General features: G+C 46.4%; 1 protein-coding gene across 2 annotated transcripts in view; it reads left to right on the top strand.

The window, feature by feature from the left end:
• Window positions 1-21,266, top strand: part of DESI2 (desumoylating isopeptidase 2) — a 45,215-nt gene extending 23,949 nt beyond the window's left edge. The window contains exons 2-5 of one of the 2 annotated variants that reach the window (XM_043568683.1): window positions 6,856-6,928; window positions 9,510-9,603; window positions 11,260-11,401; window positions 19,648-21,266. In XM_043568683.1, coding sequence (XP_043424618.1) covers window positions 6,856-6,928; window positions 9,510-9,603; window positions 11,260-11,401; window positions 19,648-19,881 — 543 coding nt within the window. In that variant the 3' untranslated portion in view covers window positions 19,882-21,266. The remainder of the gene's footprint in view (window positions 1-6,855; window positions 6,929-9,509; window positions 9,604-11,259; window positions 11,402-19,647) is intronic. The other variant, XM_043568684.1, reaches the window with a different exon arrangement.
• Window positions 21,267-23,793: the final 2,527 nt, after the last annotated feature.

The following is a 23,793-nucleotide window of genomic DNA, read 5'->3' as shown; positions in this document are numbered from 1 at the left end:
AAGTATTTGGTGGAATTCACCAAAATCATCTGGGTATAGTCTTTTTATTCATGGGTAGTTTAAATTACTATTCTCTCTCTCTCTCTCTCTCTCCATTCTCATTTGTTATAGATCTAGTCAGATTTTTTTATTTCTTCTTGAGTCAGTTTTGGTAGTTTGTGTCTTTTCAGGAATTTGTTCGTTCTGTCTCAGTTGGTGTACGGTTGTTCATAGCATTCCGTGTAATCCTTTTTATTTCTGTAAGGCCAGTAAAGAGATCTAGTCATAGATTTCCAACTAGTAAAGAGTTACTTTAATCTCACAAAGAAATTAACTCTTAAACTTGGGGGCTTTCTAGGTATAGAAACTACACTACAAAGAAACATGAGAGTCAAAGTACTGTCGAGTCTCCCATTGTTATTGCTAACAGTGAATAAACAGCCTCAACTTTAATGCCTGCCCGGCACAGAATATTGAGACACAGCCTTTGAGAAAAAAAATGATGTTAGGAGGGGGTAAGCTTCTGCTGTTTAATACTGCCCAAAGGAATGTCTCTGGGTTAAGACCTCCTCTTCCTGGCAGCTTGTAGGCTTCAAAACCTTGAACAAAAACACTTGACCTGATGGTCCAACTTTCCATCCGAGAGTGGAGGTGAATGCTACCAAGTGTTCATTTGCCATTGTCGTGTGTCAGCAATTCATTAGAAACGTTATGGAGATCAGATCTCCTTAGAGTGAACTCCAAGGGACTGGCCAGATGTTTGGATAGGACGTTTCTCTCTCATTTTTATGTTTCTCTCATTTTACAGATCTTCCAACTCTAAAAATGCATCAAAACGTACACATTTTTCTTTTGTAGAATGTAAAGTCTCAAATGCAGGGACATTTCCGACTCTAAAGCAGTAGAGTACCTACCCAGGCAACTTAAAGGAGTTCTAAGCATCGGAGAGGTTATTTTCAGTCGTGAAAGGGCAGAAAATAAAAGATCTGAGTTCAAGATCCCCACCCTGGCAAGTGCATTCCCCTCCTTGCCCTCCCTGTCTTAACTCCTGGCCAGAAGTCTCCGTTTGTGTATGATTTTTATTTTTGTGAAAGCCTTTCCGTTAATAAAGCATTTAGATTCCCATTATAGAAATTTATTATAAAAGCACTTTTGGAAAAAGCTATTTACTGCTCACCTAAAAGATAAATTGTTAAAGTTAAGCGATACTAGACATTAAATGGAAATAAATGTTTCGTTTCCTAAGAGTGTAAACCCTTTTGAGTTATCGCAGACAAACTATTTTGGATATATCTCTGTGGAGAATATTCTATATTTTGAAAGAGAAGCTACTCTATAAAAAGAGAAAAGGTCACATTTAAAGTGGAGCTGTCTGCTTCCAGAACAAAAGCCTGTCGGTGCCGTTGTTAAGGAAATCAACAGTACACAGACCAAATTATTGGTTGCAAACAGCATAAACAATGGAATTTTTCAAATGGAAAAGGCAGTTTAAGTCTTAGAGAAAAGGAAACCAGCCAGTGACTGCAAAAGCCTAGCAAAAACTGTGTGCAGCCTAGCTGATCCCCTTGTGGTGTTTTCTACTCTTTCTCTGAAAAGGGAGAGAAAGGAGGAGGACAGCAAGAAAAATGGAAAAAGCCTCTCTTCTCTTGTAAGGAGGCGAGAACCAGATCATTTTCTTCAGTTCCCCCTAACTTTTTATTTTGAAAATGTTTATGGCTTCAGAGAAGGAAAACTGGAAAGAAGAGTGGTCTGTATACTCTTCACCTGGAGTCACCAATTTTTAACCACGTTTGCTTTCTCAGACCCTCTCTCACACATACACATACCCGCATTCACACCCACACAGAGTTAAGTCACAAACATTATAGCATTTCATCTCAAAATACTTGAACATGCATTTCCTACCTAACAGGGCATTCTCTCTACCTAACCACAGTACTGTTACGACACCCAAGAATTTTCCCATTCGTTATTATTTCCCCTAATAAAGTCTTGGGGAAGAAGACGGGGGTTTAATGTAAGATGCGGTCAGGGTTCCTTCGTTGCATTTAGTTGTCGTATCTTTTTCATCTTCTTTAAAGAGTAATAACCACTCTTCTTTTGACTTTTATGTCACTATTTTTGAAAAGACCAGGTTACTTATAGAATATCCCGTAGTCCAGGCTTACTGATTTTTTTCCTTATGGAAGCATACGATACGTTAAACATATCTTGACAAAACCAGCAAAGAAAATGTTGTGGCCTTTCTATTTTATCACATCAGGAGGCACGTAACATCGGTGTGTCCAGCTGTTGGTGATTCTGTTCAATCACCCACATAAGATATTCACCATATTTTTTTTCATATTGTCAGAGGTGTCTTTCTTTTTCTTATAATTCAGAGAAATGTGGGGTACGATACTTTGAGGCCCGGTAAACATCGTTCTCCACCAACCTCCTCCTTTTTCTCCAAAATCAGGAAGAAAACAAGGATGCCCACTCTCCCCACTTTTATTCAGCATATAACTGGAATTAGGCAAGAAAAATAAATAAAAGGCATACAAATTGGAAAGAAAGAAGTTAAACGGCCGCTATTACGGATGACGTGATACCATATATAGAAATTGTTAGGACTAATAAAAAACTCAGGTTGCGGGATACAAAATTAATATGTAAAAATCAGTTGTGTTTCTGTATACTGGTAACAGACTTGTCAGAAGAAAAAATCAAGAAAACGTCCCATTTACAGTTGAATCAAAAAGAGTAAAATACCTAGGAATAAATTTAGTCAAAGAGGTGAAAGACCTATATACTGAAAACTATAATACATTCATGAAAAAAATTGGAGACAAGTAAAAAGCAAAGATATTTCGTCCTCAAGGACTGAAAAAATTAATAGTGTTAAGATGTCCATGCTATCCAAAGCAATCTACAGATTCAGTGCAGTCCCTGTTAAAATTCCAGTGGCATTGTCCACAGAACTAGAAATAATTCTGAACAGATTTTAGACCTGAGTAACCAATTTTGACAAAGAAGAACAAAGCTGGGGGCTATCACACTCCCTGATTTCAAATACTACAAAGCTCTAGTAATCAAAACAGTATGATATTGGCATAAAAACAGACAGATACATCAGTAGAAAGGAGTAGAGAGCATGGAAATAAACCCGTGCATTTTTTGGTCAGTTGATTTACCACAAAGGAGGCAAGAATAGAGTATAGGGAAAGGGCAGTGTCTTTAATAAATGGTGCTGGGAAAACCAGACAGCTCCGTGCAGAAGGATGAAGCTGCGCACTGTTTTACACCATATACAAAATCAGTTCAAAATGGGTTAAAGGCTTGAATGTAAAACCTAAAATTATGAAACTCCTAGAAGACATAGGCGGTGATAAGCTCTTTGATACTGGTCTTACCAATGTTTTTTTTGGATCTGACTCCAAAGGCAAGGGCAACAAAAGCAAAAATAAACAAATGGAACTACATCAAACTAAAAAGCTTCTGTGCAGTAAAGGAAATGATCAGCAACATGAAAAGGCAACCCGCTGAGTGGGCGAAATATATGTAAAGAACTGACACAACCCAGTAGCAAAAAACAGTCTGATTAAAAAATGGGGAGATGATTTGAATAGATGTTTCTCCAGAGACGTACAGGTACATGAAAAGATGTTCAACATCACCAATCATCAGGGAAAACACAAATCAAAACTACAATGAAATCTCACCTTACACCTGTCAGAATGGCTGTTACCTGACAAGGTATTTCTTCTGACAAGAAATAACAGAATATGGAGAAAAGGGAGCCCTCCTGCATTATCGGTAGGACTGTAAATTAGTGCCGCCACCATGGAAAATAGTATGTAGACTCGTCAATAAATTAAAACATGAGCAACTTTATAAGCCAGCAATTCCAGTACTCTGGGTATCTATCCAAAGAAAATGAAAACACTAATCCAGAAAGATACGTGCATTCCTGTGTTCATTGCAGATTTATTTACGGTAACCAAGATGATGGAAGCAACCTAGTTGTCCATCTGTGAATGAACAGCTAAAGCAAATGTGGTTGATTGACTGATTGAGAACTCAGCCATATGAGTAGTATAGCATGTAAATATTACTCAGCCATAAAAAAGAATGAAGTCTTACTATTTGCAGCACGGATGAACCTTGAGTGTATTAGAAGTGAAATAACGCAGACGCAGACAGAGAGAGACAAATACTGCCTGCTTTCACTTATGTGTGAAATCTACAAAACAAAACAGAACAAAAACCCAGACTTAAGGAGAACAGGGTGGTGGTTGCCAGAGGGGAGGGTCTTTGGGAAAGGGAGGGCAAAATGGGTGAAGAGGAGTAAGGAGTGCATACTTCAAGTTATAAAATAGCTCACTGGGATGTATTGTACATCAATAACATTGTAAGGTGAAAGAGGGGAACCAGACTTACTAGGGGGACCATGTCACAGTGTGTGTAAATATCAAATCGCTGTGTTACACAGCTGAAACTCGTGTAACATTGTCAATGACACCTCAATAACTGTCTTCAAATGTTTAGGTAAAAATGAAAGTATCCCTTTATACTGCACCCCCGCCCCTGCTGTAGCTACGCCCCTTTCCCAAACTGTAAACAGAGATTGAACTGTATCCTTCAAACTTTCTTTTGCTGTAGTTGATGGCAGTTTTGTTGTATTTTTTCCATATTTAGCGTGTAAACATGCGCGAAGGGCGTATTTATTTATTTTGCAAATAATGTGACCATGCTACAGATAACATATCGTGACTTGGTGTTTTACTTTATGTGTCTTTTAATGTCCCTTTGTACTGAGTTACCTCACTCTTAGGAGCTGTATGATAGTTTATACTACGGATTTACCGTAACTGGTATTTATGTTGTTTCTAGGTTTTCAGTATTCTAGACAGCTGCAGTGAATATCCTGGAGTATGTCTCTGCATATGTTCAAGTATTTCTATAGAATAGATTTCCAAGAGGTAGAATGGTTAATTAACTGTCATTGATTCACACTTCTGCAGTAGCTTCCTCACACCCTTACCAACACCGGCAATATTTAGCAATATTTTTTATATTTGCCAATCTGATGGGTTAAGAAAAGAATGGTAGCTTACTGTTTTCATCAATATTTTTTTGTTTTCTAGTGAGAATGTTCATTCATGTTTGTTAGCCACTGATTTCTACTGTGATTTCTCACTTGTCCATGGGGGTTATTTTTTTAATGGAGCTTTCGTACACTGTATCCTTTGTGGTCTGAATTTCTGCTAGCTAAACTCTGGAATTACGTAGATTTGATAAAGTCTTGAGAAATCCCTTCCTATATGTACCCTCACTGCTGTATCCAAAATCAAACTGATTCAGATGACGACGTTCCTGACTTGCTGTCAAAACTCAGGAACCAAAGAGAATCTTTCAGAGAGGAAGACGCAGCTCATTCTAACCTTTGCTATGGAGTGTTACGAATTTGCCCCCCTGTGTGTGGTTTACCTTTTGATGTCATTCATGCGGTTTTACCCAATAAAAAGTTGGAAATGTTTGTCGAACGTCTGTGGTTTTCCGGTGTAAGTTCTAAGTTTTGCTTTTATCTAGGTCATCTTTTCTCAGTTAAGATTTTTTTCAATCTATTTTATTTTCTTCTCTATGGTTATTTTTAGGCACACTGGAATTCTTAGGTACATGAAGTGTATCTTTATGCATAATGTATTTTGTCAACACATTTTTAATAGTTCATCCTTTATCGTTAATCATAAACACCAACTTTATCATACACCAGATTCTTATGTACGCAAGGATCTTGTTCTAAAGCAGTTTAATGAATGTATCAATATCTAGATAAGAAAGTTCCTTATTCTTTTTCAAATATCCCTTGCTTATTACTGCTTCGTTTTTCTTCCGGGTACATTTTAGGACAAAATAAATCGATTTTGCCCATTTATGCTTCCTGCGGCAATGTATGTGAATGTGCGCTCCCCTGGGTCTGGGAGAAACTGGTTAGGGGTCTGGAACCAAGGGTAAAACTTGAATAAACCCAGAAAAATTAAAGACAAATTATCCTCTAAACCTGGAAGAAATCTAATGGGTTTGTAACACTGTTAAGTGCCGCCTAAGTGTTTGTTTAATGAGCTCTTGACTCATCGATTCTTCTAGGTAGACCCTTTCCAGTCCTTGTGCTTCTCCGCGGTCACCCCCAGCATTCACATCATGATGCTGGTGCACTCCCTTCACTCTTCCAGACATTTCTCCCCATCCCCCTATGCCCCATCCCATCCCCCCCCCCTCACTTTCTGTCCGAGGAAATTTCATTGGTTCCTAAAAACCCAGTTCAGATACTACCTTTTCTGGGAATGTTTTCTTCCTGCCGACGGTAAGAAGGTTGTGGGAGCCTTTGTGCCTCTTCTTATTTGTTCCTATATTATCATTATCCAGCTTCGGACTGAGCCAGGACAGAAATGCCATATGGGTGTTTTTCAAGTGTTTTTGAAAACTAGTAAGACATCTCCCGGTCTTCAGGGAGCTCACCAGAGAATGGAAGGAAAAGCTGAAGCTAGAAGAAAAATAGATGTGAAAGCATAAATTATATGTGGGTTTTTTTTGTTTTTTTTTTTTAAGTCACAGGAGAGCTTTTATATTCGTTTTTCCCCCCAACCTGACCAGGTTTAGGTCTTATGGTTTACGCTCTAAGCCTTTGCAAATGGAGGCATTCATAGTACCAGCAGAGGTGCAGAGATTGGACCATCCTTTATCACGGCGTTTGGAGGCCAGAAGGAAAAATACTGAGAAATGGACTTAGAAAGACCTAGATGTTCCGTGAAGGACTTAGGGGTCATAATTGCTATCGTGTGGCGCTGTGTTTTAAACGAACAGATATTCTGAATCTCTCCTTTTTTTTCCTAGTACTGGATGAATGAATACACCTCGTCCATCGGAATTGGAGTTTTTCATTCAGGAATTGAAGTATACGGCAGAGGTACGTGTACCCACCGTGTGAACAGGCTTTCCGAAGACTGTTTTCTCTTAAAGCGCTTGCAAAATCATCACTATAGGTCCTCCTCTTTTTTTGCAACTGCTTCCATACATTACTGCAGAAAGTAGAAGAAAATCTCTCCACATTTTGTACTGCAGTCTGAGAAAATGCCCAGAGTTGAATGCATTTGAGGAGAAAGTACTCAAGTTCATGAACATAACGTTCGTTGAGTTATCTTTTCTCCCAAATACAGCGGCTTAAAAAGCAGTTGCTTCTTGGATTATTTCACCGCCACAGTTTTGCTCTGACAAATACTGGAGTTCCTAAGAAGCCTTGCGCTTTGAAAAACCGTCATTCTGGTTGGAAGAGTATTGGTGCTAGAGTGTCATACTTGAAATACCAATTTCCTGAGGGAATTTCAGTATTAAATTTTGTTTTTGGAGACTTGCAAGTGTGTAGTTATAAGGTTGGAAAATATCACTGAGCAAATCCTGCCCCTGGTTCCATCTAGCTTTTTGCTCAAGAATGATGGCCTTTGTCATTAGCCCAAGCCCTTTTATTCTTCATTGCCCTTAATTATGATAAATATGACAGGAGCCACTCAAACCAAGCAGCTTTGTTTTTAACAGCTTTTTCCTTTGTTCTAATTCCCGCTGCTGGTGCAGGATAAATTTCCTCCAGGTCAAGCTGTAAGCAGTAATGATCTGCATAAGACGGACCACATTTCCAGTTTCGTCGGGGTTGTAAAAATAACATTATTTTGAATCCTAAACTCACCCCGTAGCAGAAATGTCTGTCACGTGCTTCAGTCAGGCGGCCTTTGTGCGGGCCCTGAGAATATGCGTTGCAGTCCACCCAGAGTTCCCCGTGAAGACCGCATCCCTGCTGTAGCTGGTGCAAGGAAGAGGCTCCATTACCTACCTGGGTCGGTGTGGTGCTTCTCCTGTCCCTTTCTTACATTCCACACCAGCCGCTTCTGGGTGCAGCGTAGTGTATCACACGTTCGCTATAAAGATGTGCCATTTAAGCTCCATGTGAGTTGGAAGCATGCACTGTCTGTCTGTCTCCCAGATAATCCCCAAAAGCAAGGAGGCTCTTGCCCAAAGAGTCAGCGGTCACTACGTGTTGTTGCGGGTGGCCTCGTCATCTGTGGGTTTGCGCCCTTGTTTGACTTGGCTTTTGCCAGAGTTGCGTGTTTCCCCTTGAACTGAATATCTGGTGTTATAGTTTTCTAAGTGCTACCAAGTTGTGAACCGCTTGATCCCGTTGCTGTGAAGTAGAGAAAGACATGTGGGCCTGTGGCGCTTTCTCCATTTTCCAAGCGAAGAAACCAAAGCTCAGATCAGCTGGAAGTCAGATCAGATCAGCTGCTAATAGTTCTTAGAACTAGGACTTGAACCCAGGTGTTCTTACGTGCCAGTCATTATTCTGTTACCTGTCTAATCATTGCGCCCCTCCACCAAATGATTCAGGAGTCTTCAGAAACATGGTTCGAAACATGTTCGTATAAGTTTAGCAAAGCTAAGGTCAGATATCTTCCTGAAAGTAAATGACGCTTCTTGAACAGATGAATAAATGGCTCTGTGACTTTCCTTAATGGACTTGAGGAAGTTAAAAATCTAAACATAATCTTTCCATATCCAACCTGATTATCGACAAGGTTTATTATAAAGTCCTATCGTTAAGATAAGTTTTAATGTGTATTTCAGAACTGAATGCCAAACACTTTCTTATCCAGACCTTTGCTTTTTTTCTGGAAGGTCTGAATCAAAAGTAAACTTGGTATGTGCCTTGTTCTCACCCATGCTTTGTTCTAAGACCTTTCACGATTAGATTTAATAAATTTTAAGAGATGAGATTAATTTAAACGTTTGTAATTTTTTAAGTAAGTCCACTAAGATTTGCCACTTAAATATCTAAATATCTCATACCAGAAGTTTGAATTCCTTCCTTCTCCGCTTCTGTTCTGGATGAGAGTTTATATCCCATGATCCTTCAGTACAAGTAGTTCCCGCAGAGCTGAAAGATCTTCCGCGAGAGTGTGTGTGGAGAGGTGTATACGTTAACTCGGCAGCTTGCTTGTTTTCTTGAATGAGGGGGATTGAATTCAGTTTTCCAGGTTTGGTAATGTTTCATTATTCAAAGATAAACCAAGAGCCTTCAACCCATGAGCCATGAAAGCTCATTACTGTTAGTCAGTTTCTCCAGTAAAGTGTTGAGTTTGAAATTTGATGCCTTCAATTTGGAAAGTGGCAAAGTGCAGAACTGACCGCCCATGTCTTTTGGCACGACACATGGGCAGAGAGACCATGGTCACCTGCGATAGTCACCCTCCTCCTGCCAACGAGAGGGGACGAGTCAGGGTCACCTTTGAGTGTCTTTCATTTATCAGAATCAGGCCTTTTGTATCGACTGTTGTTACACGTAACAGCTAAACGAGACTGAGATATTTGTGAAAGCATTGATAAACTGGAAAATATTTAGATGGTGTCGTTATTATCCTCATCATTTATTAAAGCTAATTCAGCATTCTGGTTAAGTTTTGTGTGATAAATACTAAAAATCATGAGTTTTCTCTTTTCAGAATTTGCTTATGGTGGCCATCCTTACCCCTTTTCTGGAATATTTGAAATTTCCCCAGGAAATGCTTCTGAACTAGGAGAAACATTTAAATTTAAGTAAGTAGGGAGGATAATTTTTATTACACTGTCTTAGGTGCCAAAGCTTGTTTTCAGGCCTATGGAAGTCACTCTGTAGACTAAAATCTAGGAAGTTAAAATGTTTCTTTAACGCTGTTTTAGTTGCTGACATTTATTTTAAAGTCGAACCTATCGGAGTTTGTGTAAAGATGAGAATCGGCCAGATGAAGTGCCTGAAATAACCTAGTCTTTTGCTTTTTTTTCAGGACCCACGTGAGTTATTTTGTGTACTTTAGAAATGTTCTTACTTTAGTATGTAACTTGGATTCTGCCTTAGAAAACGTGTGTATGTGAGTGGTAGCTTCCCCCTCAGACTCCCGTGCAGAGAGATGGAAGAAAGGGTCGCTGTGACCTACCTGACACTATTAGAAACCTCTTTACTCTCCTGGCGAGTGCAAGCACAGCATACAAAGATGTAGAATCGCTGTGTTGTACATCTGAAACTAACGTAACGTTGCGTGTCAACTGTACTCCAAACAAATGAAAATTTTTTTCATAAAATGCATGAAGAGAAAAAGAAATGGTAGGATTTTTTTTTTTTTGTAATCTTTTCATTTTTCCCAATGAAAGGGATACTGTTGATACATTTGAAATACCCGAACAGTTGATTAGCTGAGAAGCTATTGTTAAGGTGCATGCAGTACGCCTATCAAGAAACCAAAATACTCTGGACCTTACCGAGAATTTGAATGCTTAATGATCCAAATTCCCGTTTCTTAGTTAAGGTTTGTATGTGAAGAGATACTTAGAACCTTAGTTTCAAGGAGCTCTAAAGAACCTTCTGGGCCTATAATCATTAACTTGCCAAGTGGAAAATAGCGAAATGAGGTTGTTAACATTGAAATTCAGGGTAGGGCTACTACCCATGTCGATCACTACTAAGTTCATGGTTCTCCCAGCCTGTCACTGATTTGCTCTAGTGCCGTCCTGAGTCTGTTCCTCAGGTGTCCCTTTTGGCAGGACTGCTAGATGAAAGGGTTTTCTAGGTATTTGTAGTTTTCTTGGATGCCTAATTTGTATCTGACTTAACTTCTGCTTTCTGTTGGATATCATGTCTGTCTTTTCCAGGGTGGGGGTTGGGTGGAGGGTGTTTGGTTTTTAATTTGGGGGTTGGTTGGTTGGTTGGTTGGTTTTTATAATGCTGTTAAAAAAAAAAAAACAAACTGTAGTTGTTTGGTAGTTTGTGTCCCCGTGGCACAGAAGCCAGTAACATAAAAGACTATTTCTGAATGAGATTATGGCCAGCTCTTCACTGGCCAGTATAATTGAGCAGGAATATTTGCAGCATGATTTGGGTCTGCAGTAACCTGGCTGCTTCCACGGTGCTTGTAAAAATAACGGGACTGTGCGTTTTCAGTATATGACACACTGCTTCCTAAAGAAAATGACCAAGTTTGCATTGGTATGATTTAGAAGTAACAGACTTAAGAGTTTATGGTAGAAATGCAAAAGCTCAAGTAACACAATATGGAAAAGTATCTCATTTACCTTCTAGTCGTAGTGCATTAACTCCGCTCTGTTAACCAGTCAGAATATCCCTGGAAATGAGCGAGTCTTGAAACACGCTCTTTCTCCATACCTGAAACTTACACAGCTGTGGTTTCTCTTTCTTTCTTTTCCTTTTCGTTCTTTAAGAGAAGCTGTAGTTTTAGGGAGCACGGACTTCCTGGAGGACGACATAGAGAAGATTGTGGAGGAGCTGGGCAAGGAGTACAAGGGCAACGCCTACCACCTGATGCACAAGAACTGCAACCACTTCTCCTCGGCGCTGTCGGAGGCAAGTGTCACCCTGCGGTCCTTCAGGCACACGCCCTCCGCTGTCACCCTGCCTCCTTCAGGCACAGAACCTCCGCTGGTGTGCCCACTGCACTGCTCTTTCCTTTGCTCGTTTCCTCCTTGTCTTCCCGAGTCTTCGTGTTGTGTGAAGTGTGGCATTCTGGTTCTTTGCCTCATCTGAGTGGCCTTCCCGAGGTCGGTGGCTTCCGAGTGGGCACCGCGTTAAACTGTGACCCCATTCACGACTTCGCTGCGGGGAGGGTGAGCGCTGATAATCGTCCCTTCTTGTCCTAATCCGTTCCCTTCCAACCTGAACTTCCTCTTTAAAGAAATTAATGCTGGGGCACCGGGGTGGCTCAGTTGGTTAAGCATCCAACTCTTTTTTTTAAGTTTATTTATTTTTGAGAGAGAGACAGAGAGACAACATGAGCGGGGAAGGAGCAGAGACAGAGAGGGAGACACAGAGTCTGAAGCAGGCTCCAGGCTCCGAGCTGTCAGCACAGAGCCCAGCATTGGGCTCGAACATGGGAACATTGAGATCGTGACCTGAGCCGAAGTCGGACACTCAAACGACTGGGCCACCCAGGCGCCCCAAGCATCCAACTCTTGATCTCAGCTCAGGTCACGGTCTCACGTTTGGTGAGTTAGAGCCCTGCGTTGAGCTCCGCATTGGGCTCTGCATTGACAGTGTGGAGCCTGCTTGGGATTCTCTCTCTGCCCTTTCTCCCCCCACCCCACCCCCCTTCACATGTGCCCTTGCTCTCTCTCACTCCCTCTCAAAATAAACTTCAAAAAAAAAAAAAAAAAAAGTCTCCACTGCTAAAAAAATTAAAAAAGAAAGAAAGAAATTAAAGCCTGAACCACTTCTGCTACTTAGCCACAAGATTCTTCTTTTTCTATATTAGTTGCCAGTATGATTTTTCTCCCTGGCGCTTAAAATTATTAACAAGCCGTCCATCTCTGCGGTCATTGAAATTTCGTTCTGCCAACAGAACACCCCACAGGCGCTTACTTGCCTTCCCTGTTCTGGACTCCCAAGCCAGGAGACCTGAGAATTGCAGGACCTGAAAACAGAAACCAAAGGGAAGACATGAGACTGTGAGATAAGGGCTGGAGAACCCGCTAGCCCTGAGACAGCTTCTCCGCTTGTTGACCTGTGGCGGCTGGTGGCAGGGCAGTGTCCCATCCTGCAGAAACCGGAGGGTGTGAGGGACAGAACGAGCTGCCATCCCGGTGGTCCTCATCCCTTCCCGCGTGGCTCTGGACAGGCCCGGGCTTGCGTGCGGCCTGGAATGGGTCCCTGGGACCTGCAGCAGGTAGGACGCAAGATTCACATCGCTTCCACCCCCGCACGGCCGGCTGAGTCAGAATCTTCTCGCGAGTGATTGTGCCGACATGGGAGTTACAGAAGCACCCCCAGGCTCGTGCATACGCCAGTTCCACGGAGGCGACCCGGTTGCTCCCCAGGAATGAGAGAAGGTTCAGGCCTCCTTGACCCCATCTGCCGGAGACGCGTTCAGGGATCCATCGAGTGGGAGAATCGGCAGAGATCCTGGATGGCACCCAGTCCCGTGTCCTCGGTGTGCAGACGGGGCAGCTGCCGTCCGTTGTGAGTGGGGAAGTGGCCTGTGGAACTGGGAATGACAGATGCAGCCCCAGGACACCTGGCCGTTTTAGCCAGGCCGCTGACGTGAGGCAGGGATGTGTAGCCCGGGTGATGCCTGAGCTTCGTTCCCTCTCCGGGCAGGAAGAGAAAAGGGAAGCCCCCCAATTCCCCAAGTGGAGTTGTGGGTGAGCCCGAAATGCTGACCATTATTTGCTGCCTCCTCCGAGTGGATGGGGGCATGATGAAATCGTTCCTGGGGCCGGAGCAAGGTCAGAAGGGGGACAGGGGGGCCCTGCTACTGAGCCCCCACCCCCTCCCAGCTCGGCCCTCCCCCGACAGCTGGAACAACAAACTGTCTTGGCTAAATTTACTGCTGGGGGTTTGAAGAAATTCCCAGTCAGGAAAGAAAAGGGGAATTTTTTAATGGCTTTGTGTTTTGTGATTATACGATAGGAGTTGATGTAAAACGACTCGTGCTTATAATTGTATAGGGGATGCAGGGACCGTCTCGGGAATACTGGGAGAAAACGCGTTAGTGGACACAGCTCTCTCACTTCTTGCAGCCAGAGTGGGTGGATTTAAGTCTCAATTATTAAATGAACGCCTGTCTCCACAACTGGGATTTTTTATAGGGTTTTTGCCTCTCGCAGCCTCTAAAGGCAGACGACATACAGAGAGAGACAATTTCTAGATGAACTTCGGGGTTTTAAAACGAGGTTTTTAGATACTGATTAGCCCTTATACTGTCAGTTATCTGAGGCGGGGAGGCGAGGATTTTCCGGCCGGACGTGTTTATTTGTCAGCTGGTCTTGAAAGGGGCCTAGGAAGACCTCAGTTGCTTAACCTTAGAAACGTGGCTCCCTAGCTGTGCACCGTGTTCACTCACTCATTACTGTCCTGGCCTTTTCTCGAAATCCTGAAATCACGATCCCGATTGCCTGCACCAGACTGTCGGCCGAAACCCGCCCTTGTCTGCTCCACGCCGGGCCAGACTGAAAGCAGGTGTGGGCCCAGGAACCGGCCTCCTCCTTGGGGACCCTTGCGGGTCTGGACCCCTGTCCGCGGAGCCCTCCGCCACAAAAGTGTCGTGGAGAACGCTCCGTCCAGGTGGCATGCAGGTGTGCCCCGGGAGGGGCTCGTTCCCCAGCAGGGCCCCCTGTGCCCAGCCGCTCGGCCCCGTGTCGCTAACCAGGGATCCTTGCCAAAACCCGCAAGTGGGGGAGAGCGGGGCCCCTCGGCTGCTGCAGTGGTGGCAGCAGGGGGGCATCCAGACCACCTTCCCCCCACTCCCCCTGCGCTCCTTAGTGAGGCAGAGCCATCACCAAATGCAGCAGCCACGGAATATGGGTGTTCCTCCCTAGGCCCTTCACAGGCTAAACGGTCAGGGGGAAGGAGGGGTGACCTGTAAACCCGTTGTGAAATCTTCTGCAAACTCAGGATTTCATCCTGACCAGTGCCTGATAACGATGTGTCCATCTAGTTTGTCACATAAAAATATTTTCCAGTGACAGCTTCTGTTCTCATATATGTCCTTTCCAGACCAAAAAAAAAAAAAGTCCAGATGAGAGTAAAGGATAATTTTTAAGCGTAAAGTTAGGATTGCCAAATGGCGCACACTGATTTCGTGACCGCGAAAACCAAAATCCTGGCACCTGGGGAGGCGTGCGGGAGAGGCGGCCTTCATGACCTGTTTCTCGATGCTGCTCCTCCCCTCGTCCTAAAGACCAGCCGTTGCGTCTTGCCTTTCTGAGCTGCTGCGAGCACCTTGGATCCGCCAGGCTGCTCACCTGCGAGCCAGCGACAGTGCTGACACAGCAGAGAGGCTGTTCCCGCACCTGCCACACAGAGTGGAGGCCGATAACCTGGTCTCGAGGACGGACAGAACTGTTTGGGTCTGTCTGTGGGCAGACCCTCCAAGATTCGACTGATCTTTCAGGCCAGTTCGGAAGCCCTGTCAGTGCGTTTGGGCAGCGGTAACAGGGCAGCACGGGCCCGGTGGCTAAGAGACAACAGACCGTTCCTTCTCATGTCCAGGATCCAGGCGCTGGCAGATGCAGCCTTCTAGTGAGGTCCTAGGCCGCTTCTTGCCTTGGCCTCAGGTTGCGGGAGGAGTGAGGGGCTCTCAGATCCCTGGTAAGGGCACCAATCCTATTTGTGAGGCCTGGGCCCTCATGACCCGCCCACCTCCCAGGCTCCCCACTTCCACCAGCGGTCAAGTTCGAGGTTAGGATTTCAGCCTACTGGCTTTGGGGGGACAAAAATCCTCATCCTCGAGCGAGTCCCACGGTGTTCACTGCCAGTGAGGAAGCACGCTGGGGGCCTTGCAACCGGTGCTGCCTGACCCATGCGTGCCCTGCTTGGGGGCCCTCACACTGTAAACCTCCCGTTCTGGGGGTGTCACGTGTGCCCTCTGGGATTGGTTCTTGTGTGGGTGCCCTCTCGTGACCCCACCTCGGTCCAGGTGAAGAGGGTTCCCACCAAAACTCAGGTGGAAGCCACCTGGCTTTCTAAAGTCAGCCTTTACGGGTTTGCTTTAGTGGGGTTTGCTCTAACTGGCTAGGTCCAGGAGCCCTAAATGGTGTGACTGAAATCAAAACTCCAGGTTGCCCTCACCCTGCTGTGTAGGGTCCTTTGGTAATATTTGCTGGAACAGCTTGGCTAAGTTTGGGGGGGGGGGTGTAGAAAAAGAGTTCAAACGGGTCAGAGGCTGCTGTCCCTATAAAAGACTGGGGCCTCAGATGGCATCTGAGAACTTGACTTTCGGAAGGGCCGCCAACAGTCGCAAGATGGAAGGACAGCTCACCAGGCCTGACCTTGTGTGCATGGCGTGATTTCTGCAAGACACCTGCTCCCATTCCAGGGAACCCCAAATCTTGGCACATGCTGAGAAGCAGGTGCCTGCATGAACAGGCACAAATAAAACCTTGGATGCTGGGTGTCCAGTGAGTTTCCCTGGTGGACATTTCGCATGTGTTGTCGCCCCTCCTTGTGGAGCGGACCTGAGTGAATCCTGTGTGACTCCATGGGGAGAGGCCCTTCGACAGCTTGTGCGTGGTGTCCTCTGCACTTTTCGTCCATTTCCCTGTAGTAAATGAGAGCCATGACTGCAGCTGTGTACCCAGTCCCGTGGGTTTCTTGGCACGTCACAGTCTAACCAGGAGCTGGTCTGGGGGACCGCTGGCACAGCTCACTTCTCCAAAAGCAATCAAGAGGTTTTTGTTGTGTTGTTTTAGGTGTCGTGAATTTCCCCTCCTCCCAGATTTAAAAATACTTGACTTCATGAGAAAAATCTCAAACAGCCTAACCTTCCACCAAAAGAATTAGAAAAGAACAAACAGAGCCCAAAGTTAGTAGAAGGAAGGAAGTACTCAAGATCAGAGGAGAAATGAATAGAGACTAAAAAGACAGTGGTAAAGATCAGTGAAACTAAGAGCTGGTTCTTTGAAAAAGATCAGCAAAATTGACAAGCCTTCAGCCAAACTCACCAAGGAAAAAAGAGACAGGGTTCAAATAAATCAAAAGTGAATGAGAAATCAATCGCAGCTGACACCACAGAAATACGAAGGAGCTTAGAGACTATGGCGAACAATTCTGTCCATAGATTGGACAACCAAGGAGAAGCAGACGTTCCTAGAAACATACAGTCTCCCGAGACTGTATCGTAAGTAGAAAATCTGACCAATTTACTAGGGAGGTTAAATCCAGCAAACAGTAGTCCACGACCAGACGGCTTGACTGGTGACTACCACGCAAAGGTGTAATACCTAACCTCAAACTTTTCCAAAAATGAAGGAGATGAGTACACTTCCAAACAAATTCTGCGAGGCCAATTTCACCCCGATACCAAAACCAGACCAGGACGCTACAAAAAAAAAAAAAAAAAAAAAAAATCACGGGCTGGTATCCCTGATGAACAAAGATGGAAAAATCCTCTACAAAACATTAGCAAACCAAATTCAGCAATACGTCAAAAGGATTCTGTACCGTGATCGAGTGGGATTTATCCCAGGGGTGCAGGGTGGTTCCACAATCGCGAACCAATCAGTGCGATATACCACATGAAGAAAATGAGAAAAAAGAATCATACGGTCATCTCAGTAGCAGCAGAAAGGCATTTGACAGTATTCGGCGTCCACTGATAAAACTCTCAACGAAGTGGGTATAGAGGGGACGTACGTCAGCATAATGAAGGTCGTAGAGGACAAGCCCACAGCTCGCATCATACTCAGTGGGGAAAAGATGAGGAACAAGACCGGGGTGGCCATTCGTGCCGTTACCAACAGTGCTGTGATGAATATCCCCTTACGTACATCTCTTCGTATTTTGCCAGCGTGTCTCTGGGGGAGATCTCTAGCAGGGGACTCACTGCTTGAAGCTTAAGAGCAAAAGTAATTTCGCTACATAAACCACTACCCACAGTAAGAAATATGTTTTACACCATGACCCGGTCTAAACACACATGTACACGTAACACGTTAAAACAAGTGTCACAATTACCCCACCTCTCTACAGTCTGATGCTGAATGACTCACTGGTGGGTCTGGACTCAAAGTTTACAGACGCTGGCTTGGTACAGGACCAGCACACTTCTGAGAGGGCTGGGCAGGAGATCTTTTAGGCTGTAGGACTGGTCACGGACAGCACTCTGCCGTGGAGAACTCAGCTCCCGGGCATTCACCTATGAAATCAGGAGGCTGTAGTTTGCTGTCCTCTGTTTTAGCCTGATCAGGGCACGGACATACACACACACACACACACACACACCCCGGTTGGGATGAAGTCAGCCTCCCAGGAAGCACATGGACGTGGGAAGAAGGGAGGGTGCCTGCTGAGTAAAACCAGGGCTTCGGAAGCAGGATGAAGGAAGTGGCTGTTGACGAGTCAGCGGTGGCTGTACGTTAACCTAAATATCCCTCGTCGCCTCTTCTGTGGTCAGCCTTCGGGTATGCAGATACCTGAACGTGCTGTGGGTATAAAATACATGAAACGTCCCCGTGTTTCTTAGCACAGAGGGACGGGCATGGTGTTGTGTAAGGTCCATTGCTCGGCTTTCCTCCAGGTGTAGTTCATGGACATACTCAAGTATTCTTAAGTACTCTCTACCTCTCTGTGCTGCCGGGCCAGCTGATGGGATTTGGTCAAAACATGCCATCTTCCCTCGAGTGAGGCCATCTCACTTGTTAAGACAGAGACTGCGTATTAAAGGAAATGTAACTTGTCTTGTAAGGCTAACCCCTTTAGGAAGGAAAGCCACATGGTTGCTTAATTGCAAGTACCAGTTTACTTACATTTTAGCTAATTTGGGAGCGTAAGATATTTTGAAACCTTTTTTCAAGGTCATCAATTCAGATATGATGTCAGGATCATGATTTTTGACACGACTGGAGGCAGGACTACCAAGGGGACAATGAAGCAGGGACACAGTAAGCCAGCCCCGTGTTGTCTGCAGACGGGAAGGAGGGTGATAAAGAGTGAGGTCCGCGGTGTCCGGGTGGCTCAGTTGGTTAAGTGTCATACTCTTGGTTTTGGCTCAAGTCATGGTCTCGTGGTTCGTGAGTTCGAGCCCTGCATCGGGCTCCATGCTAACTGTGGAGCCCGCCTGTGATTCTCTCTCTCTGTCTCTGTCTCTCTCTCTCTGTGTCTCTGTCTCTCTCTCTCTCTCTCTCTCTCTCTCAAAAATAAATAAACTTTAAAAAACAAAAAAGTGAAGTTAGTTGTGGAAGACCCGATTCTTACTGTTTGAGATTGGCGAGGGTGTGGGTTATTGCCCAGAGTCCTCTAAGGACAGGGTAGGGATGGGGAGTGGGCAGAGAGCCGCCGCAGACCGTCAGCTGGGAGGGAATCCCCCCAGCCCCACGCCTGCACCCCCACACCCCTAGCAGAATCTGTGGACGAAAGCTCAGCCTGGCCTTCCAGCCTGGTTCTGACCGCAGAGTCGCAAAGCCAGGTCTGCATCCGTGGAGACGTTTCTTTCTCGACCAACACAAGAAGTAACGGTTTAGAACGCAGGCCCGGACAAATGGGGTGGCGGAGACTGGATGGAAGTAGGAAAGAATCTGTGAAAGGGGACAACTGACGGCAGGGAGGATACCCAAGACTGGCCGCTCTGACCGTCTGGAGCGTGTTACTCTGGTCCCTGTGTCAGCAAGGCTTCCCTGCTGTGTTGTTTGGAGCACTTGACATGGAGTCTCAAAGCAGTTGCAGGGAGCCAAACGGAATTAGCTTGATGCTGTAGGTGGAGAAAGTGAGCCACTTGACAAGCCTCCGGAGGTGGCGGCTGCCTGTCATCCCGGCCTGTGTGCTTCCCCGCACCCCGCCTGCCCGTCCCCCGGCACCGGACCGGGGACCCTCAGCCCACACCCCGCCTGCCCGTCCCCCAGCACCGGACCAGGGACCCTCAGCCAGCATCCCGCCTGCCCGTCCCCCAGCACCGGACCGGGGACCCTCAGCCCACACCCCGCCTGCCTGTCCCCCGGCACCAGACCGGGGACCCTCAGCCCGCACCCCGCCTGCCCATCCCCCAGCACCGGACCGGGGACCCTCAGCCCGCACCCCGCCTGCCCGTCCCCTGCCCCCACCCCGGCACCGGACCGGGGACCCTCACCTTGCTCACCTGACACCGCCCCCTCTCTCCTCCGTAGATTCTTTGCGGGAAGGAGATTCCTCGCTGGATCAATCGTCTGGCCTACTTCAGCTCCTGCATCCCCTTCCTCCAGAGCTGCCTCCCCAAGGAGTGGCTCACCCCCGCAGCCCTGCAGTCCAGCGTCAGCCAGGAGCTGCAGGAGGAACTGGAGGAGGCCGAGGATGCGGCCGCGGCCGCCTCCGTGGCCGGCCCCTCGGCGGGCTCCAGACCCGGGCGCCACACCAAACTATAAAAGGTCTCCCAAGTCTCACCCTCAGAACTGTCTCCGACCGGTGACTGTCCCCAGAGAAAAGTAAGAGAGTAAGAAGCGTCCTTTGGGTATTTTGTATGCAAAGATGGCTCTCCCCCAAATCCCAGTTTTTCAGCTCAGGATTATATTTGTAATCAAAAGAATCACTTGGCGCAGGAGGGAGAACTTTGTACGAAGCCGCCCTCGGTTTTTTTTACCCACTTGTAAATTGGGGTTTACTTCTGTTTTCTACAAGCTCTGTTAAGTTATGTTTACAGTATTTTGTATCGCTGTTTACAAACCTTGCATGGACTCCTGCCACCGTGAAAGAAGACAGCCTTCACGTCTCGGGAACTTCGGTGGATCACCTTCCTCCACTTGCGACAATTTCCAGAGCCACGGCGTCCGCAGTCGGCACACGAAGGGCGCTTGAGCGGCTCTGGCCACCACTACCTGCTCCAGAAGGGTCGTTTAGGTTCGCGTGTGGTTCTGTTCGCGTTCGGGCACCGAGGCCAAGAAGCTCCCGCAGCCCAAGGGCTCGGGGCCCAGGTCTGCGGGAAAGGCTCTGGCAGGCAGGGGCCTGCACCCCTGACACCTGTCCCCCCAGGCGGGCCGGCCCGTCCCATGACGCCTCTGATTCTGCCGTTAGGATGGTTTTCGTTCGAGATAGTCTTGCTAGGAACCGAGGGGTATTTTTGCACACGTGTTGGGGGCTTCATCGATTATTTTAATACGGACTGACCTCCCTGCACACAGTTTCGCCGACGGGGCGGGAGTAGCAGCAGGAGTTGACATTCAACTGCTTTTGAACTATTCAGGCTGCCTTTTATACTAGACCTTGAAAACTGGAGCCTGAAGTAACGCCCTCCACAAAGTTCATGATTTGATATCCCGACACTTCGTGTAACCAGACGGAGCGCGTCGGGAGTTCTGTTGCTTCGTTCCGGGGGTAGTTTGACCTCAGAGTAGAAAAACCTAGTCTCATTGACCTCTCGTTAAAGGATGTTTGTGTGTCTTAAAACTCATCTTTTTCTGTTCTCCCAAGTGTGTGTCTCTTACGTGACCTCCTCCCACAAGGAAATTGTCACCACCGATAGATAAGTCCTCGTTAGCAAGGACTCTGTCTGCTCACATCTACTCCCAGTTTGACCCTTGGATGTAAGAGCCAAGTCACTACATGTCAGATTCAATTTTTCTGCCTTAAGAATGAATGTCCTACATAGAATATTGGGTGAGCGCATAAATTATCCAAGGCAGTGACTTCAGCTTTATATATATTGTTAGTTTTAAAGTCACCTCCTTTTATTTAAACTCCTAGATCGGATTGTTTGCTATTTCTCTTTGTAAAGATACATATCTTTCAGTAAAGGACATTTTTAACTTTTCCATCAGCTGACTCTGATTCATTGTATCAACCTAAGCACACCCTGTTCGAGGGGAAAACGGAACCTTGGGTTATAAGCTGTGACCTGAGGCAGATGAAGCCACTTAACCTAATTTATGCTTTTGACTGTTCTGTTTCTGGAGAGGAAAGCCTTTACGGTTGTATTCTCAGTTCTTCAGGGGGTGCAGAGCACCTGTTGAAGAGATGTGACAGCAAGAAGAGACGAGCATCTGATCTTTGTGAGAAGTAGGCTTGGTCCGGGCCCGAGAACGAGATTCAGAACACGACACTGAGACTCGGGCAGGTGTCCTTGTTCGGAGGACAGTCCTGTCGCCGAAACCCGGGTCAGTGAAAAGCGTTGGATGCGGTTTGCTGGGGAGCGTTTGTAAAGCACGTGGTGGAGGACCGTTTTCTCTAACCCATTCTGGCACACGCGAGCGAAGTCTGTGCTGCTCGCGGCGGCGGTCAGTGAGACCCTGGCGCGTAGCCCAGAACCCCAACTGTGGTCCCCAGAACCCAGCGCCTCAGCACACGTGATTTCATTGTCGTCATACTTCCTCTCCTCAGCATCCGGAGTTAGAAATAGCGTAAAGGGTCCTCAGAGAAATCCACGGCGGCCTGAGGCCCGTTGTCACGCTGGCAGCCGGCAGATACGGTTCTGGGCGTGAGATTGCCCGCAGCCTAAATTGTACTCGAGGTTGAAAGATACAGAAATGTCTTCACTGTAGAAAATCTCATTTAAGTCCGTTCCAGGCTGCAGTTCAAAATTGAGACTGGACTTAATTAACTAGCATTTAACCAGCGTCTCCCTGCCCTTGGAGGAAAAGAATTGTGTTCTCGCAATTGCTCAGAAAGACCCAGTCGTGAAGATACACGTGACGGGATGGAGTCAGAGACTCTGTCATCGTCACCGAGCGAAACGCGTTTCTCACAGTGGGTTGGACAGAAATAGAGTGTTGGAGGGTCAGGAGCGGTGTTTGCAACGCCCTTGGGTGGGTTGGGGGGGGGGGGGGGTCTGTCCACCCTGAGAAGGGGGCGTCAGCTCTGGAACGTGGTCTCTGGCCTTGTAGGAGGCGGTGATGCCACAGTGATGCCTGAAGCCCAGCCGGGGTTGCTCTGACCCACGGCTCTGGCACAGGCTCCCTTCACCAGCATTTATTTGCACAGAGCAGGGAACTCTGGTGTTAGCCGATCGATGGCACCGTGTGCACGAGGAGACAACACTACAGGCAGCTCGGGCCTCTGTTTCCACGGCTTCCCTCCATCACAAAACGGGTAGAAACACATTCACTGCTTCAGGGCTCTAACGTGTGCGTCTTCTTGTGGCTCGGTTTCTGCAAGATACTCCATACCTTTGACACCTGCTGTGTTTTCTTCGGGTTCTGTTCGGCAAGCTGGCCATCCTGCCATCGTGTCCCGTTTTCCCTTCAGTGTGGTTTTAGGGCTCAGCTCAGTTGTTAGACTTGCATTGTCTCCGCACTCGATACACATCTTCGCTGTTTGAAAGGTGTTACAGCTGTTAAAGAATCTTCATGAACCTGAAGATCATCTCTTGTGAAGTTGAATGCAAATGTACTGTCATTCATAGTGTTTATATAAAAAAATACCAGGAATTTCACTTTTGCTACCTTGATATATAGCATTGGGCTATCATGTTAACAACATTGAAATACATCGATTTATTAAAAAAAAAATACTTTTATAAGAAACGTTTTATAGTGCTTTCTGACCTCCAGACCACGAACTCTTATGTGTTTGTGTTGTGGGGGGGTGGGAGCTAAACTTTTAAAATCCAGGGATCCTGGGGCACCTGGGTGGCTCAGTCAGTTCAGCATCTGACTTCGGCTCAGGTCATGATCTAATGGTGAGCTCAAGCCCCACATCAGGTGGGCTCGAGCCCCGCGCTGACAGTGCGAAGCCTGCGTGGGATTCTCTCTCTCTCCCTCTCCCCCTCGCTCATTTGCACGCTCTCAAAAAAAAATAAAACCAAGGATGCCATCTGCTATGCAGACATGGTCAGCCATCTTGTGAGCCCCGGTGTATCTACTCACATGATTGCTCTTGGCCCAAGTCTAGGGCCCGGTTCCTTCACTGCCACAGAGGACAGCCACATCCCTCACAGGCAGTGTGTCAGCCCCTGCTCATGGGCAATGAAAGCAAGCTGAGAAGGGAGACGTGTCCTCTGCTGTCCACCCAGAGTGCGGAGGGGAGACCCACAGAGGAATAGCCCCCACTGTGTGCACACACACACGCGCACGTGTGCACGCACATGAGGCGTCGAGCAAGCAGAAGCCAGGGTGCTGGGACTCCCTGTTTCCTACGAACCTGTTCCACTTCTGTTCACCTCCGGCCCGACCCTTCCCCCTTCCCCACTGGCCTTTTTGTACCTAGCCAAGTAGTATTCCCTTCCACTAGCTCAAAAACTTCTCTTGAATTAAGTGTCGTTAAACAAACTGGCAGTCTTGTGGTCAGTGCCTGTCCATGATCTGCTAAGAAGGAACAATCTAGAACATATCTGTTCTCCCCTCAAA

This window comes from Prionailurus bengalensis, chromosome E4, assembly GCF_016509475.1.
Source record: "Prionailurus bengalensis isolate Pbe53 chromosome E4, Fcat_Pben_1.1_paternal_pri, whole genome shotgun sequence".
Taxonomy (NCBI): Eukaryota; Metazoa; Chordata; class Mammalia; order Carnivora; family Felidae; genus Prionailurus; species Prionailurus bengalensis.
Note: the sequence above shows the minus strand (reverse complement) of the source record. Positions and strands in the feature narration are given on the sequence as shown.